The sequence below is a fragment of the Chiloscyllium punctatum genome, chromosome 44 (genome assembly GCF_047496795.1).
Source record: "Chiloscyllium punctatum isolate Juve2018m chromosome 44, sChiPun1.3, whole genome shotgun sequence".
Taxonomy (NCBI): domain Eukaryota; kingdom Metazoa; phylum Chordata; class Chondrichthyes; order Orectolobiformes; family Hemiscylliidae; genus Chiloscyllium; species Chiloscyllium punctatum.
In genome coordinates this window covers 35,641,710-35,654,388 of record NC_092782.1, presented here as the reverse complement: position 1 = coordinate 35,654,388, position 12,679 = coordinate 35,641,710, and the positions used below count along the sequence as shown (strand labels likewise).

The following is a 12,679-nucleotide window of genomic DNA, read 5'->3' as shown; positions in this document are numbered from 1 at the left end:
AGTTTTGGTGGGACTGCATCTGGAGTACTGTGTACACTATTGCTCGCAGTATTTAAGAATGGATGTTCTGGCATTGGAAGTAGTACAAAGGCGATTCACTAGACTGTTACCTGGGAAGAAAGGGAGTGACTTTTTTAAGAACAGATTGAGCAACTATTCTTTAATAATAAGGGGTAATCTTATTGAAGCATACACGATTCTGAATGATGTTTGACAGAGTAAATGTTGAGAAGATGTTTCCACTAGCAGGCATGTCCTGATCAAGGTGACGTAGTTACAGATTAGGGATACACCCTTTTAAAACAGAGATGTGAAAGAATTTCCTCTATCAGTGGGTAGTGACTGTTTGGAATTCTCTATCCAAAGAGTGGAAGAGGAAGTAGATAGGTTTTTGTAATATAGGTGAGTTGAGAGCTATGATAAGCTGCCATGAAGGAGGATTTAAGGTCTGGGACAGTTCAGCCATGATCTTATTAAATGGTGGGGCAGGATTGAGGGACCAACTGGCCTACTCCTGTTCCAATTGCTCATGTTCTTGTACCTCAGAGGCTCAAGTGCCTATTCGTTAAACCCTAGACTGAAAATCACAGGGAGAGGGGCAGAGAAAGTCAACAAGAAGCCCTGCCCTGAAGCCATAAAGTGCTGTAGACATGCTAAATTGTCAGAAAGTGGAACTTATGTTCATATGGAAGATTTATGAGACTGATATCAGAAATGTGTTATACCCATAAAGAAATGATCAACAGATTGGGTACCTTTTCCCTTGAAAACAAACTGAGCAGTAACCTAAATGTAGACGCTTAAAATTGCAAAAGGTATTGCTAGACTGAACACAATACATATAATAGTTTCTCTTGTGGAGAAAATTGTAACCAGAAGCTATAGTATAAGGTAGCTTCCAAGAAATCCAGCAGGTATTTCAGAAGAACGTTCTTAAGTCAAAGTGGGGTCAGAATAAAAATTCACTATCACATACAAGTGATTGAAGAAAATAATATAAATTCATTTAAGGGGAATCTCCCATGAGGAGATGGAAATACACAATTATACTGATAGATTTAGGTAAGGAAAAATAGGAGAAGGCTCATAAATGCACCATGGATTGGTCGGGCTAAATGGCCTGTTTCTGAACTCGATATCCTGTATACCATTACATTTCCAGCATACAGTTTGACATAGTAAATGGTAGATCAGGTTTGAGGGGCTGAATGCTCTACTTCTACTCCTATTTCTTGTGCTGATATGTCATGTATCAACAACTGACTTAAAACAGATGTGAAAACTAATATCACTGCATATCATCAATTCTATTTTGTTTTCTTCCTAGAATTTTGAATTTCATTTATGGAGATTAAATGGCTCCAAACTCCATTCATAGAATTACTCATTTACCCTGATGTAAAATCATGTTATGTTGTAAAGTCTGGACACTGCAGATCAGAACAGGCTGTATTGAAGTCAGCTGGAGAAATATAGCTCCTCTCCACAACGGAGAACAATTTCACATTAAATAAACATGTCCTATTATTAAGGAAAATCACATAAATAAGATCCCCACTAGCCTTCAACACTACCCGAGTGGAGCCCGGAAGAAGATGGGAAGATGTCAGGATCTTGACCCGACATCATTTCTACAGGATTTAATTCCCTAAATACAGCCACACCCACCTCCTCGTGCCTGGGAAACTTACTTCACAAGTAATGTAAAGCCTACTGCATATTTAGAAACATGAAAAGGTCACTTGACTCACTAGCAGACATTCTTCTAAAATGTTAACTCTCTCCTCACATTACAATTCCACACATTACAACTGTGACCACACTTTCTTGAAGGAAAGCATCTGCTTGATTGTAAATTATTTTGGGACATCTTGAGATAATGAAAGGCATAACATAAATGTAAGCCTTTCCACTTTCTGAAAAGGCACCTATATCTTGACCCATCACTGGCTGAATTTCACAGAAGTGGCTAGGTTGTGGGCTGCAATTGCTCAGTGTCCCTCTTTCAAATATCCAATGAAAGCTGACTGACTTTTAAACAAAGACTTCCCCTTGGTGGTAACATGCTGTTGGTGGGAGGAAGACCTGCCCTCAAGAGCTGCTGGCCAATGGCATTCCTGAGTGTTGGCCACTGCTCACACTGAGTAGGTCCAAGAACGAAGACAGCCCTGGCGTTCAAGCACAGGTGCATCTGGGTTTTTGACTGGAAGTGAATGGGACCTGAGAGAGGGGTCAGTTTTCAGAGACCAGGTGGGAAGCAACAAAATGGAGGTCTGAAATGTTTTGGGTAGGTGTCCCTGATGCACACTGGGCACCCACTGAATGCTGCGTCCCCTTTCATTCTTACATTTTCCATTAAGTTGCTCAATAAATGACCTTCTCATTCTTGCCCTTCTGTCCACATCAACTATATTATAGTGTGGGGTCTGTAACTCTCAGATCAAGTGGCTTTGTACAAACTCAAGTGCTTATTAATTATCTATTAAAATATTGCAGATGGGCTGTCAATTTAGGGGAACTAACTTGCTTACCATATCGTGGGGACTGGTTTGGGGCAAACAGAAAAGTGCCCTCATTGTGTTTTATACGCCCCTATTCCAGCTGGAAAACGTACCTGGCAAGGACCATTATTTTCAACATAAATCAGTCTTGCCACAACAAACGTTTCCAAATATTAATTTCAAATTTACATTTCACTAATTTCCACCTAAGCCCTTTTTGATTGCAAACTTTGATGTATTAATCTAGGTTAATTTTATTTATATCGATTTGCAACTTGTTTGGTTTGATTTACCCAATTTCGTGAATGTGTTCTACAAGATTTTTGCAATGCTTTGGCATGGCTTTCAATTTCTACCTCACTGCCACTTCATTGTGAATTTACATCCTACATCTTTTGAATGATACTGTAACACATCTATGAAATGTAGCTGCCAAGAACTATGCTAAAAGTTCCACACAAGGACCATAAGACAAGTGACGAGGTGCTTGAAATTATAAGTGCAAAACCTCAAAAAAATGACATCCAGAAGAGTATCTGCACTTCAGCAATTTGATCATAACTAAAAAAAACCACAAGATGACGGATGCTACAGATTGCAAACAAGCTACACTAGATGAATGAAGATGGTGCAAGATAGAAGAACATGACATAATATGACAGCAAACCTCCCGGTGTGAGTTGCAGCACGGGAGAAACATACTATTGCGGTCTTTTTAAGGCTATTCCAGATCTGTCCAGCATTGATCAAAGCAACTAAGACCAAGTAAGGCTACATTTTCACTGGGTTACATGAGCTTGGTCATCCATAGCGGAGTTCCCATTATTCATTGTGGCCAATTTGTTTCCTTACTTGGAAACCAGGTACATGTTAGCACAGTGAGAAACAGCAACATATTTCTTAAGTACCAATTGTATGTTATCAATGAAGATATGAAATGGATTTGTGATGGCATGTATCACTCATGCTAGTTTCACTTCTGCAGATGAAATGCCTAGTCCAGTGGTTAGAAGGGAAAAAAATATTCAGATTAAGGTCAATACTTCAAAGAATGGTGATGTAGCAGACTGAGAGTGATGTTTTCGATTACACACTAAAGAAAAATATGAGGAGCAAGTTTGATTGGAATAAAACATCGTCCGGAGGTCAGTTATACTCAGTTCAGTATTTCTTTTTCCGGAGCTGAGTTGCTACTTTTCCTGTTTTATCCCAGACCTATATCTCAGCATCTCACTGAATTCTCTATCTCTCTTCCCCTCTCAGTTACTCCAGTGAGTCACAATACACTAACCGCATTGTTGTATCCATGATGAAAGTGATGGCTCTTTCTGTATTTCAAATCATAAGCAAAGCTGAAGAATCAATTAAAATAAGTCCAAGTTTTCAGCTATTTTGCATTTATCTTAACAGAATTTCTCAGTTTTAAAACTACTTCAAGTTCTACCTTAGAATTTATTTAAATTATTTAAAAGCAGACAAAGAAGTCTCACACTTACATGGAGTCTTTCTACATAATGAAATATTTATAAAAACTCACTTGCAGTTTTATATGCAGTTCCATCATAATCACAAACTCTTAATTTGATTTAGGTAGCATTTATTATCCAACATTACAGACTGAGCTGACCTTTAATAGGAAGAGTAAACAATAGGCTTCATTCAATTGACTACTGAAAGAGACATGACAGTTTAGAACATGGTGCAGACTGTGTCTCAGGAAATCACAGCCCACACAGGATGTTTTATTTATACAACAGGGTTTTAAAGGAAGTGACAGCAGAGATAGTAGATCATTTGATTATAATATTCCAAGATTCCCTTGATGCAGAAAAAGCTCCAGTGGATTGGAGAAGTGCTAACATAACACTCTTATTCAAAAAGGTAACAGGCAGAAACTGGCTAGTTTAACATGTCATCAGGGGAATTGTTGGAAACCAGTATTAAGGAAGTAATAACAGAATATTTGGAAAGTCAAAACACAATCCAGCAAAGTCAGCAGGGGTTATATGAAGGGGAAGTTGCGTTTGACTAATTTGCTGGAGTTATTGGAAGATGTAACTAGCAATGTGGATAAGGGGGGGTCCCTGTAAATCTGGTGCATCTGGACTTCGAGGAGGCATTTGATAAGATGTTGCATAAAAGGTTATTACACAAGGTTAGATCCCATGAGTTTAGGGGTAAGTTATTAGTTTGGAGAGAAGATTGATTTACCAACAGGAAGCAGTGAGTCAGGATAAATGGGTCTCTCTGGTTGGCAAGATGTAACTAATGGGATGCTAAGTGTTCAGTCTTTGAGCCTAAAAACTATTTACAATCTACATTAATGACTTGGATGAAGGGATAAAAGGGCCAAATTTGCAGATGACACTAAAATATGTGAGAAGGTAAACTGCAGTAAATAAGTAAAAAGTTTACAAATGGATATGGATAGATTAGACGGATAAGAGTTTAACGTGGATCAATGAGAAATTATTTACTTTGGTTGGAAGAATAGAGAGGCAACTTAATATCTAAATGGAAAGAAACCTCTGATTGCTTTAGTGCCAAGGGTTCTAGGTGTGCTTATGGTTGAATTACAGAAACCTAGTACGCAGCTATAGCAAGTAATAAGGAAAGCAAATGGAATTTTGGCATTTATTGGTAAAAGAATGAAGGTTAAAAGTAGGATATAGTGATTGTAATGAAGTCAATCAACTGGACCTCATAGAATATGAGTTCCCTGATTGGGACTGCTAATCCGGTCCAATCAGGTATCCCCAGTTGACTGATAAAAAGAGTGTGTCAGAGGTCTTGACACTCTGGGTGCTGACTCTGATGAGGCTATGCCAGAGTCAAGGATTTCCAAGTGTAAATAAAGGGTAACTTGATAATGGAACTCTAGCCTCTGTGAAGTTATTACATAGGGAAATGTTGCTGCAATTGTACAAAGCATTAGTGAGACAGCACATGGAATACTGCACACAGTTTTGGTCCCCTAACCCGAGGAGGGATGTTGCAGTGGAAACAGTTCAGGGGGGTTCACTAGATTGATTCCAGAGTTGAGGGATTTATCTTACAAAGAGAGTTTGAGCAGTTAGGCCTATAATTACGTGCTTACAATAACAAAAGAGATGCAATTGAGAAATCTAAGACCTTAAAGGGGAATAGCAAAGTAGAAGAGAGAACATTTCTTTATGTGAGGTAATCTAGAATGAGAGGCTATAGTTTCAGGATAAGATGTCACAGATTTAGCACAGAGGATGAGAAATTACTTCTCTCAAAAGGTTGCGAATTGTGGAATTCACTAGAGTCATACAGCATGGAAACAGACCCTTTGGTCCAACTAGTCAGAACCGACCATGTTGCCAAACTAATTTAGTCCCACTTGCCTGCATTTGGCCCAAATACTTCTAAACTTTTCCTATGTACTTATCCAAATGCCTTTTAAATATTCTAACTGTACCTGCATCCATTACTACCTCGGGCAGTTCATTCCACACACGAACCACTCTGCGTAAAAATAATGCCCCTCATGTCCTTTTTAAAAATTTCTTCTCTCACCTTAAAAGTATGCCCCCGTTTTGAACTCCCCTAGCCTAAGGAAAACAGCTTTGCTATTCACCTTATCTAGGCCCCTTGTGATTTTATGAACCTTTAAATGGTCACCTCTCAACTCCAATGCTCCAGTGAAATGGGGTAGCAAAATGCAAGGGATGCAGACAATGGAAATGTGGAACTAGTTTAAGGAACAGATATTGTGTGTCCTTGATAGGTATGTCCCTGTCAGGCAGGGAGGAAGTGATAAGGTAAGGGAACCGTGGTTTACTACAGAATTTGCATCTCTTGTTAAGCAGAAGAAGGAGGCTTATGTGTTGATGAGACAAGATGGTTCAGCTGAAGCGATGGAGAGTTACTAGGAAGGATTTAAAGAGAGAGTTAAGAACAACAAAGAGAGGACACAAGCAGTCCTTAGCAAATAGAATAAAGGAGAACCCTAAAGCTTTCTGTAGGTATGTGAGAAGTAAAAGGATGACTAGGGTAGGAAATACGGCCAGTCAAAGACAGAAGTGGGAAGTTGTGTGTGGACCCTGTGGAGATCGGAGAGGTGCTAAATGAACATTTCTCATTGGTTTTCACTCAGGAAAAGGAGAACATTGTAGAGGAGAAGAAGGAGATACGAGATATTAGACTAGAAAGGATCGAGGTTAGTTACGAAGAGGTGTTGTCAATTCTAGAAGGAGTGAAAATAGACAAATTCCCCTGGGCCGGATGGGATTTATCTGAGGATTCTCTGAGAAGCTAGGGGGGAGATAGCAGAGCCTTTGGCTTTGCTATTTGAGTCATCATTGTCTACAGGTTTAGTACCAGAGGATTGGGGGATTGCAAATGTTGTGCCTTTGTTCAAGAAGGGCAGTCGAGATGACCCAGGCAATTACAGACTAGTGAGCCTTACTTCTGTTGTAAGAAAGGTTTTGGAAAGGATTATAAGAGATAGGATTTATAGTCATCTAGCAAGCAACAAGTTGATTTCAGATAGTCAACATGTGCATGTCACGTCTCACAAACCTCAGAGTTTTTTGAGAAGGTGACCAAGCATGTAGATGAGGGTAGGGTAGTTGACATGGTGTACATGGACCTCAGTAAAGCCTTTGATAAGGTTCTACATAGTAGGCTGTTGGAGAAAATGCAGACGCATGGGATTGAGGAGGATTTAGCAGTTTGGATTAGAAACTGGCTTCTGAAAGAAGGCAGCGAGTGGTGGTTGATGGAAAATATTCACCCTGGAGTCTGGTTACTAGTGATGTGCCATAAGGATCTGTTTTGGGACCACTGCTGTTTGTCATTTTTATAAATGACTTAGACACAGGCATAGGTGGATGGGTTAGTAAATTTGCAGATGACCCTAAAGTCGGTGGAGTAGTGGACAGTTTGGAAGAATGTTACAAGTTGCAGGGGGACTTGGATAAACTGCAGAATTGGGCTGAGAGGTGGCAAATTGAGTTCAATGCAGATAAATGTGAGGTGATTCACTTTGGGAAGAATAACAGGAAGGCAGAGTACTAAGTCAATGGAAAGATTCTTGGTAGTGTGGATGTGCAGAGGGATCTTGGGAGTCCATGTACATAGATCCCTGAAAGTTGCCACCCAGGTGAGTAGTGCTGTTAAGAAGGCATACGGTGTGTTAGGTTTTATTGGTAGAGGGATTGAGTTCCGGAGCCGCAATATCATGCTGCAACTATACAAAATGCCAGTGCGGCCACATTTGGAATATTGTGTACAGTTCTGGTCACCATACTTCGGGAAGGATGTGGAAGCATTGGAAAAGGTGTAGAGGAGATTTACGAGGATGTTGCCTGGTCTGGAGGGAAGGTCTTATGAAGAACAGCTGACAGATTTGGGTTTGTTCTCATTGGCAAGAAGGCGGCTAAGAGGGGATTTGATAGAGACATACATGATGATCAGAGGATTAGATAGGGGAGACAATGAAAGTCTTTTTCCTAGGATGATGACGTCAGCATGTACGAGGGGGCATAACTACAAATTGAGGGGTGATAGATTTAAGACAGATGTCAGAGGCAGGTTCTTTACTCAGTGGTTAGGGCGTGGAATGCCCTACCTGCCAAATGTAGTTAGCTCAATCACATTAAGGAGATTTAAACAATTCTTGGATAAGCACATGGATGATTTTAGGATAGTGTAGGGGGACAAGCTGGGAATAGTTCACAGGTCAGTGCAACATTGAGGGCCAAAGGGAATGTTCTGTGCTGTATTGTTCTATGTTCTAAGAAAAATGCCCAGCCTATCCAGTCTATTTTTATAACTTAAATCCTCAATTCCCAGCAACATCGTCATAATTTTATTCTGAACCCACTCCAGTTTAATATCCTTCCTATGGCTAGGCAACCAGAACTGCACACAGTACTCCAGAAGAGGCCTCATATTGTACAACCGCAACATACTACCCCAAATTACAGTGAATGTCGGTACATTGAGTAAACTTGAGGAGATAGACAGATTTGTGATGGGTTGAAGGGTTATGGAGAGTAGTCAGAGAAGTAAGTTGAGGCTGAGATGAAATGAGCCATGATCTTATTGAAGAGTGGAGTGATCTCATGGGGCTGAAATGCCTACTCCTGCTCCTAGTTCTTATGTTCTGATGTCCAACATACACAGGCTTTGGAATTTCTTTTTAATATGGTCTCTAAACAATAACAGTCAGTCTGGAAAAAAAACCTTTCAACATATTTGATCAACCTGCCCAGAGTACCAATTTCTCAATCTTTAAAGGACAATTAATATTCCTGGATGTGTTCAAAGTGTACTCCAATCTAGCCAAACACTTTGACTGGATGTTAAATTGATGCTGGTGGGCATAGTAACACATTCTGAATACCGTACGATATTCTCAGAATCTAGTCAACATATAACCCAAGCAAGGTAGAAGCTTAACGTTATCCAAGACAAAACAGTCCACTTGATTGGCAGCCCAAACATCATTGTAAATATCCAGTCCCTTTATTTCTGCGTACATGATTCACTGGATACAGCCACTTAACAAACAAATCCTTAACAGCAGAACCCATATTTGAAATCTCCACATGCTAGAAAGACAAGGGTGGGAGGTGCTGGAAACACTATCACCTCTACGTGCCCTACTAATTCACACGCTGTGTTGAGTTGGACATATATTACAGTTTCTTCATTATTGCTGGGCATTAATCCCAGAATTCCTAACATAATGTAAGAACCATGAGCAAGAGTAGGCTTTCCGACTCATCAAGGATGCTTCGCAATTCGTTAAGCTGAACTCAACTTTTCTGCCCAATTTTTATCTCATGTAATTCCCTGCGTATAAAAAAAACTAATGATCTTAACCTTGAATACACTGATCAACTGACTGCCCTCAGCAGTTTGGGGTGAGAGTTCCACAGATTCACAACTTTTAGAGGACAGAGATTTCTCATCTCTGTCCTAACAGCACCAGTCTATCACACAGACTGCAGGGGTCCAAGAAGTCGGACCAGGGTTATCTTCTCATGGGCAATTAGTGGTGGACAATAAGCACTAGCCATGTTAGCAATGCTTACTCTCAAAAATGTCTAAAATTAAATACAATCTGGAAAATGTTGGACTTCTTTGCCTCATCCTTGCAACTGTCAGCTTAATCCATGATTTTAACTGCTGCGGGCTAGATTTACATACAAGCTTTTGTGAAAGCATATCTATTTCTTGGCAAAAGGGTATAGACAGATGACCAAATTACTGGTGCAAGTCAGCATAACCATCTACAATGATTATTATAACTTCTCTGAGGCATTCAGACATGGGGAAAGCTTCGATCAATGTTGCTACTCTTTCTAATGCTCCTCGCAAGAATGACATTCATTAAAGCAATTTTTCACAGCCAGTTGATAGAAAATATACTGAGATGTAACATACCACACTGGAAAATTATGCATTTTTTTGAGGTTCCTGGAATTGTACCTATAAACAAAATCAGTTCCCTTGATTGAAAGGCATCCAGAAAATCAGTGTATTGATAAATTCCATTCAAAATTCAGTCAGTCAGTGATGATCCTTCACTTGATACATCTGTCATATTTTGTATATAGGTACAACAATTCTAGGAAACTCAAAAAAAGCCTAATTTTCTGAAGTGGCACTTTACATCTCATTTTCTATCAACTGGCTGCGAAGAATTGTTTTAATGAATGTCATTCCTGCAAGGAGCTTTAAAAAGAGTAGCAACATTGGCCAAGACTTTCACCACATCTGGTAACCTTTCCACCATAATAAAACCTGTGACATTCCCCTGGAATCAGTGCCCACATCTCCAATTTTACAGGGACATGTTTCTGGACATCCTGAGCTTCAATAGCTGTTTCAATTTAAATCCGATTGGAGTACACATAATATACTACATCTGTTTCAGTGAAACATTTTAGATGCCCAGGTACAGGTGAGGCAACCTTTTGGATTCGGTCCTGTGCCACTTGGGAGAGGGAGTGACAGGGGAATGTTAGGTGCTCTGGGGGAGGTGGGTGGTTATGCTTCTTGGGATTGCAGGACGTAGACAACTAAGTCAAAAATGTGCCAAACATGCCAAACCCCTTAGAGCTGTCAAAGAACTGTTAACAGTATCAAACTATGTTGAATACAAATACTCAATTTCATTAGGAATTAGTTTAAAGTATATTGATGTATTGAATGTAATTATTCATAGCAATGACACCAATAAATACATAATGATATCAATATGGCTCCTGAGGTTTGATCATGTCAGATATGAGCATTGAGGGTAAAGAGTTGGCATGAGGGGTTTTCGATGCTTGGAGGCAGGTAGAGTGGCAATGAGGTAATGGGGATAGCAAGGATGGTGCACGTGGAACGTTTGGGGAGTGAAGAGGGTGGATGAGTGAAGGCGAGAGGGATGCTTTTGGTTTCACTTATTGCTTATGAAACTGCAGTGCAGTGCCAGTGTGGGAAGGCTGCTCTTGAGTTCAGCTCACTTGTCCAGCCAGCAGCACCCCCTGTCATATCAATGTTGCCCAGCCCACCACTCAAGGACCTCTACCACCCTGAAATGAACATTTATCCCTCCGGTCAATGTTTCTCCAGGTCCAGTTTATGGAGCCAGGTGGTAACTTGACTCTGTGCTCCTGCTGCTGGAGTGATAGATCCATTATCTCCAATTCTGCTACATTAGCACTACAGGCTAGGACATTTTTTTTAGAATTCCAAGTATATATTAACGGGGTAGAATCAAACTTGTATGGCAGGTGTTTGGAGTGAATATTTCTTCAGAACTGATGCTCTGTCATAATTCAAAATGAATTGTTCTTTCGTGCTTGAGTTGCAGGCAGGATTACCTGCCTAATGTTAGACAAGTATCTGTCTGTTCAGTGCAACATGCAATTAGCTTTCTGAATTTAATTAGTTGGTTCATTCTTTAATATAGTCGCAAGATGTCATCTAAATGTGCCTAAGTCAGTTCCTGCAATTCCAAACCAAAAATCTATAAGAAAGGAATCCACTGCCATACTGCTGTGCTTGAAATCATCATCCAGCACTGTTTACACTTCTGAAAGTGAAAGAAATTGTACACAATGGTTCTCTTCTTTCTCCCTCCTCTACATACTCTAAACATAGCCTCAGTTTTGTCTAACCATTACTTTATCAACCATCTTCTCCCTTCCTCTTTTTCACTCATTGTGACCTTACAGTGAATGTTTATTCTCAATTTCCACAAAAGCACTTTGAAAATTTGAAATGATATATATCAAAAATGACAAGGGAGAATGATACTTACATTCTGGAGAATTTGGAGTTTGCCGGTCGATAATGTTAATAAAGTTCTCAAGGAATGATGTGTTGTTGCTTGAAGGAGTGAGCCCATTACAGTATTCCCTGAAAGGCATTGTTAACACATTCACACTATAACAGCCTTCCTATATGTAAACAAACACGGTCACTGTGAGAAGAAAATGTACAACCAGATGGTGGCAGCAACACACAGGAAGAGGACTTGGCTCTACACACCACAGCACACAGGGCACAGCAACCTGCAAAAACATGTAAACAGCACTGACTACCAAACAACACCATCAAGGCTGGATTCGAAAGGTGTTAACCATACTTGGAAAATTCCTAATTGCCAACTAGTCATATTTAAGTAGGTCAGAAGAAAATCTATTCTCTTCCTTCAAATTTACAACAATGTCTACTTTCATTCCCTTTGTCTTTCTGTTTTATCGGATTATGCAATCTGTTGTCAACCCAATGTCTATCACAAAATGTGTTTATTATTAAAATTTACATTTGCCAATCCAACTTCAGTTCCTTTCCTTTCCTAATGACTTATGTTCAATTGCAGGTCATCAAGCATCAGTAGTAAATATCTTAACCACGGGGTCACTTCATGATTGAAGCTAGGTAGTCAATGCACCATTTATAGAGTACAACAGTGCGGTCAATACTGCCCTCATCCCTTTACAACTCATTTCCAGTAGGGGAAACTTGATAATGGGCTGGAGCCGGGGTCTGGCCCATTCTCACCATTCTTAGTTCGATAATATGTATTGGTTGGTACAGCCAAACAGGAGATAGGATCAGCTGATTCAACACAGAGCTGAGATGAAGATCTGGGTGGTTTTGGTTCATGTTTGTAGCAAACTGACTCATTTGAGCCCTAATTATCT

General features: G+C 39.9%; 1 protein-coding gene across 7 annotated transcripts in view; it reads right to left on the bottom strand.

The window, feature by feature from the left end:
• The window catches only part of LOC140466870 (voltage-dependent calcium channel subunit alpha-2/delta-1), a 662,544-nt gene that overhangs the window by 77,595 nt on the left and 572,270 nt on the right, over positions 1 to 12,679 (bottom strand). For all 7 annotated transcript variants that reach the window (XM_072562612.1, XM_072562611.1, XM_072562615.1 and 4 more), the window contains one exon: positions 11,791 to 11,888. In XM_072562612.1, the coding sequence (XP_072418713.1) occupies positions 11,791 to 11,888 (98 nt within the window). The remainder of the gene's footprint in view (positions 1 to 11,790; positions 11,889 to 12,679) is intronic.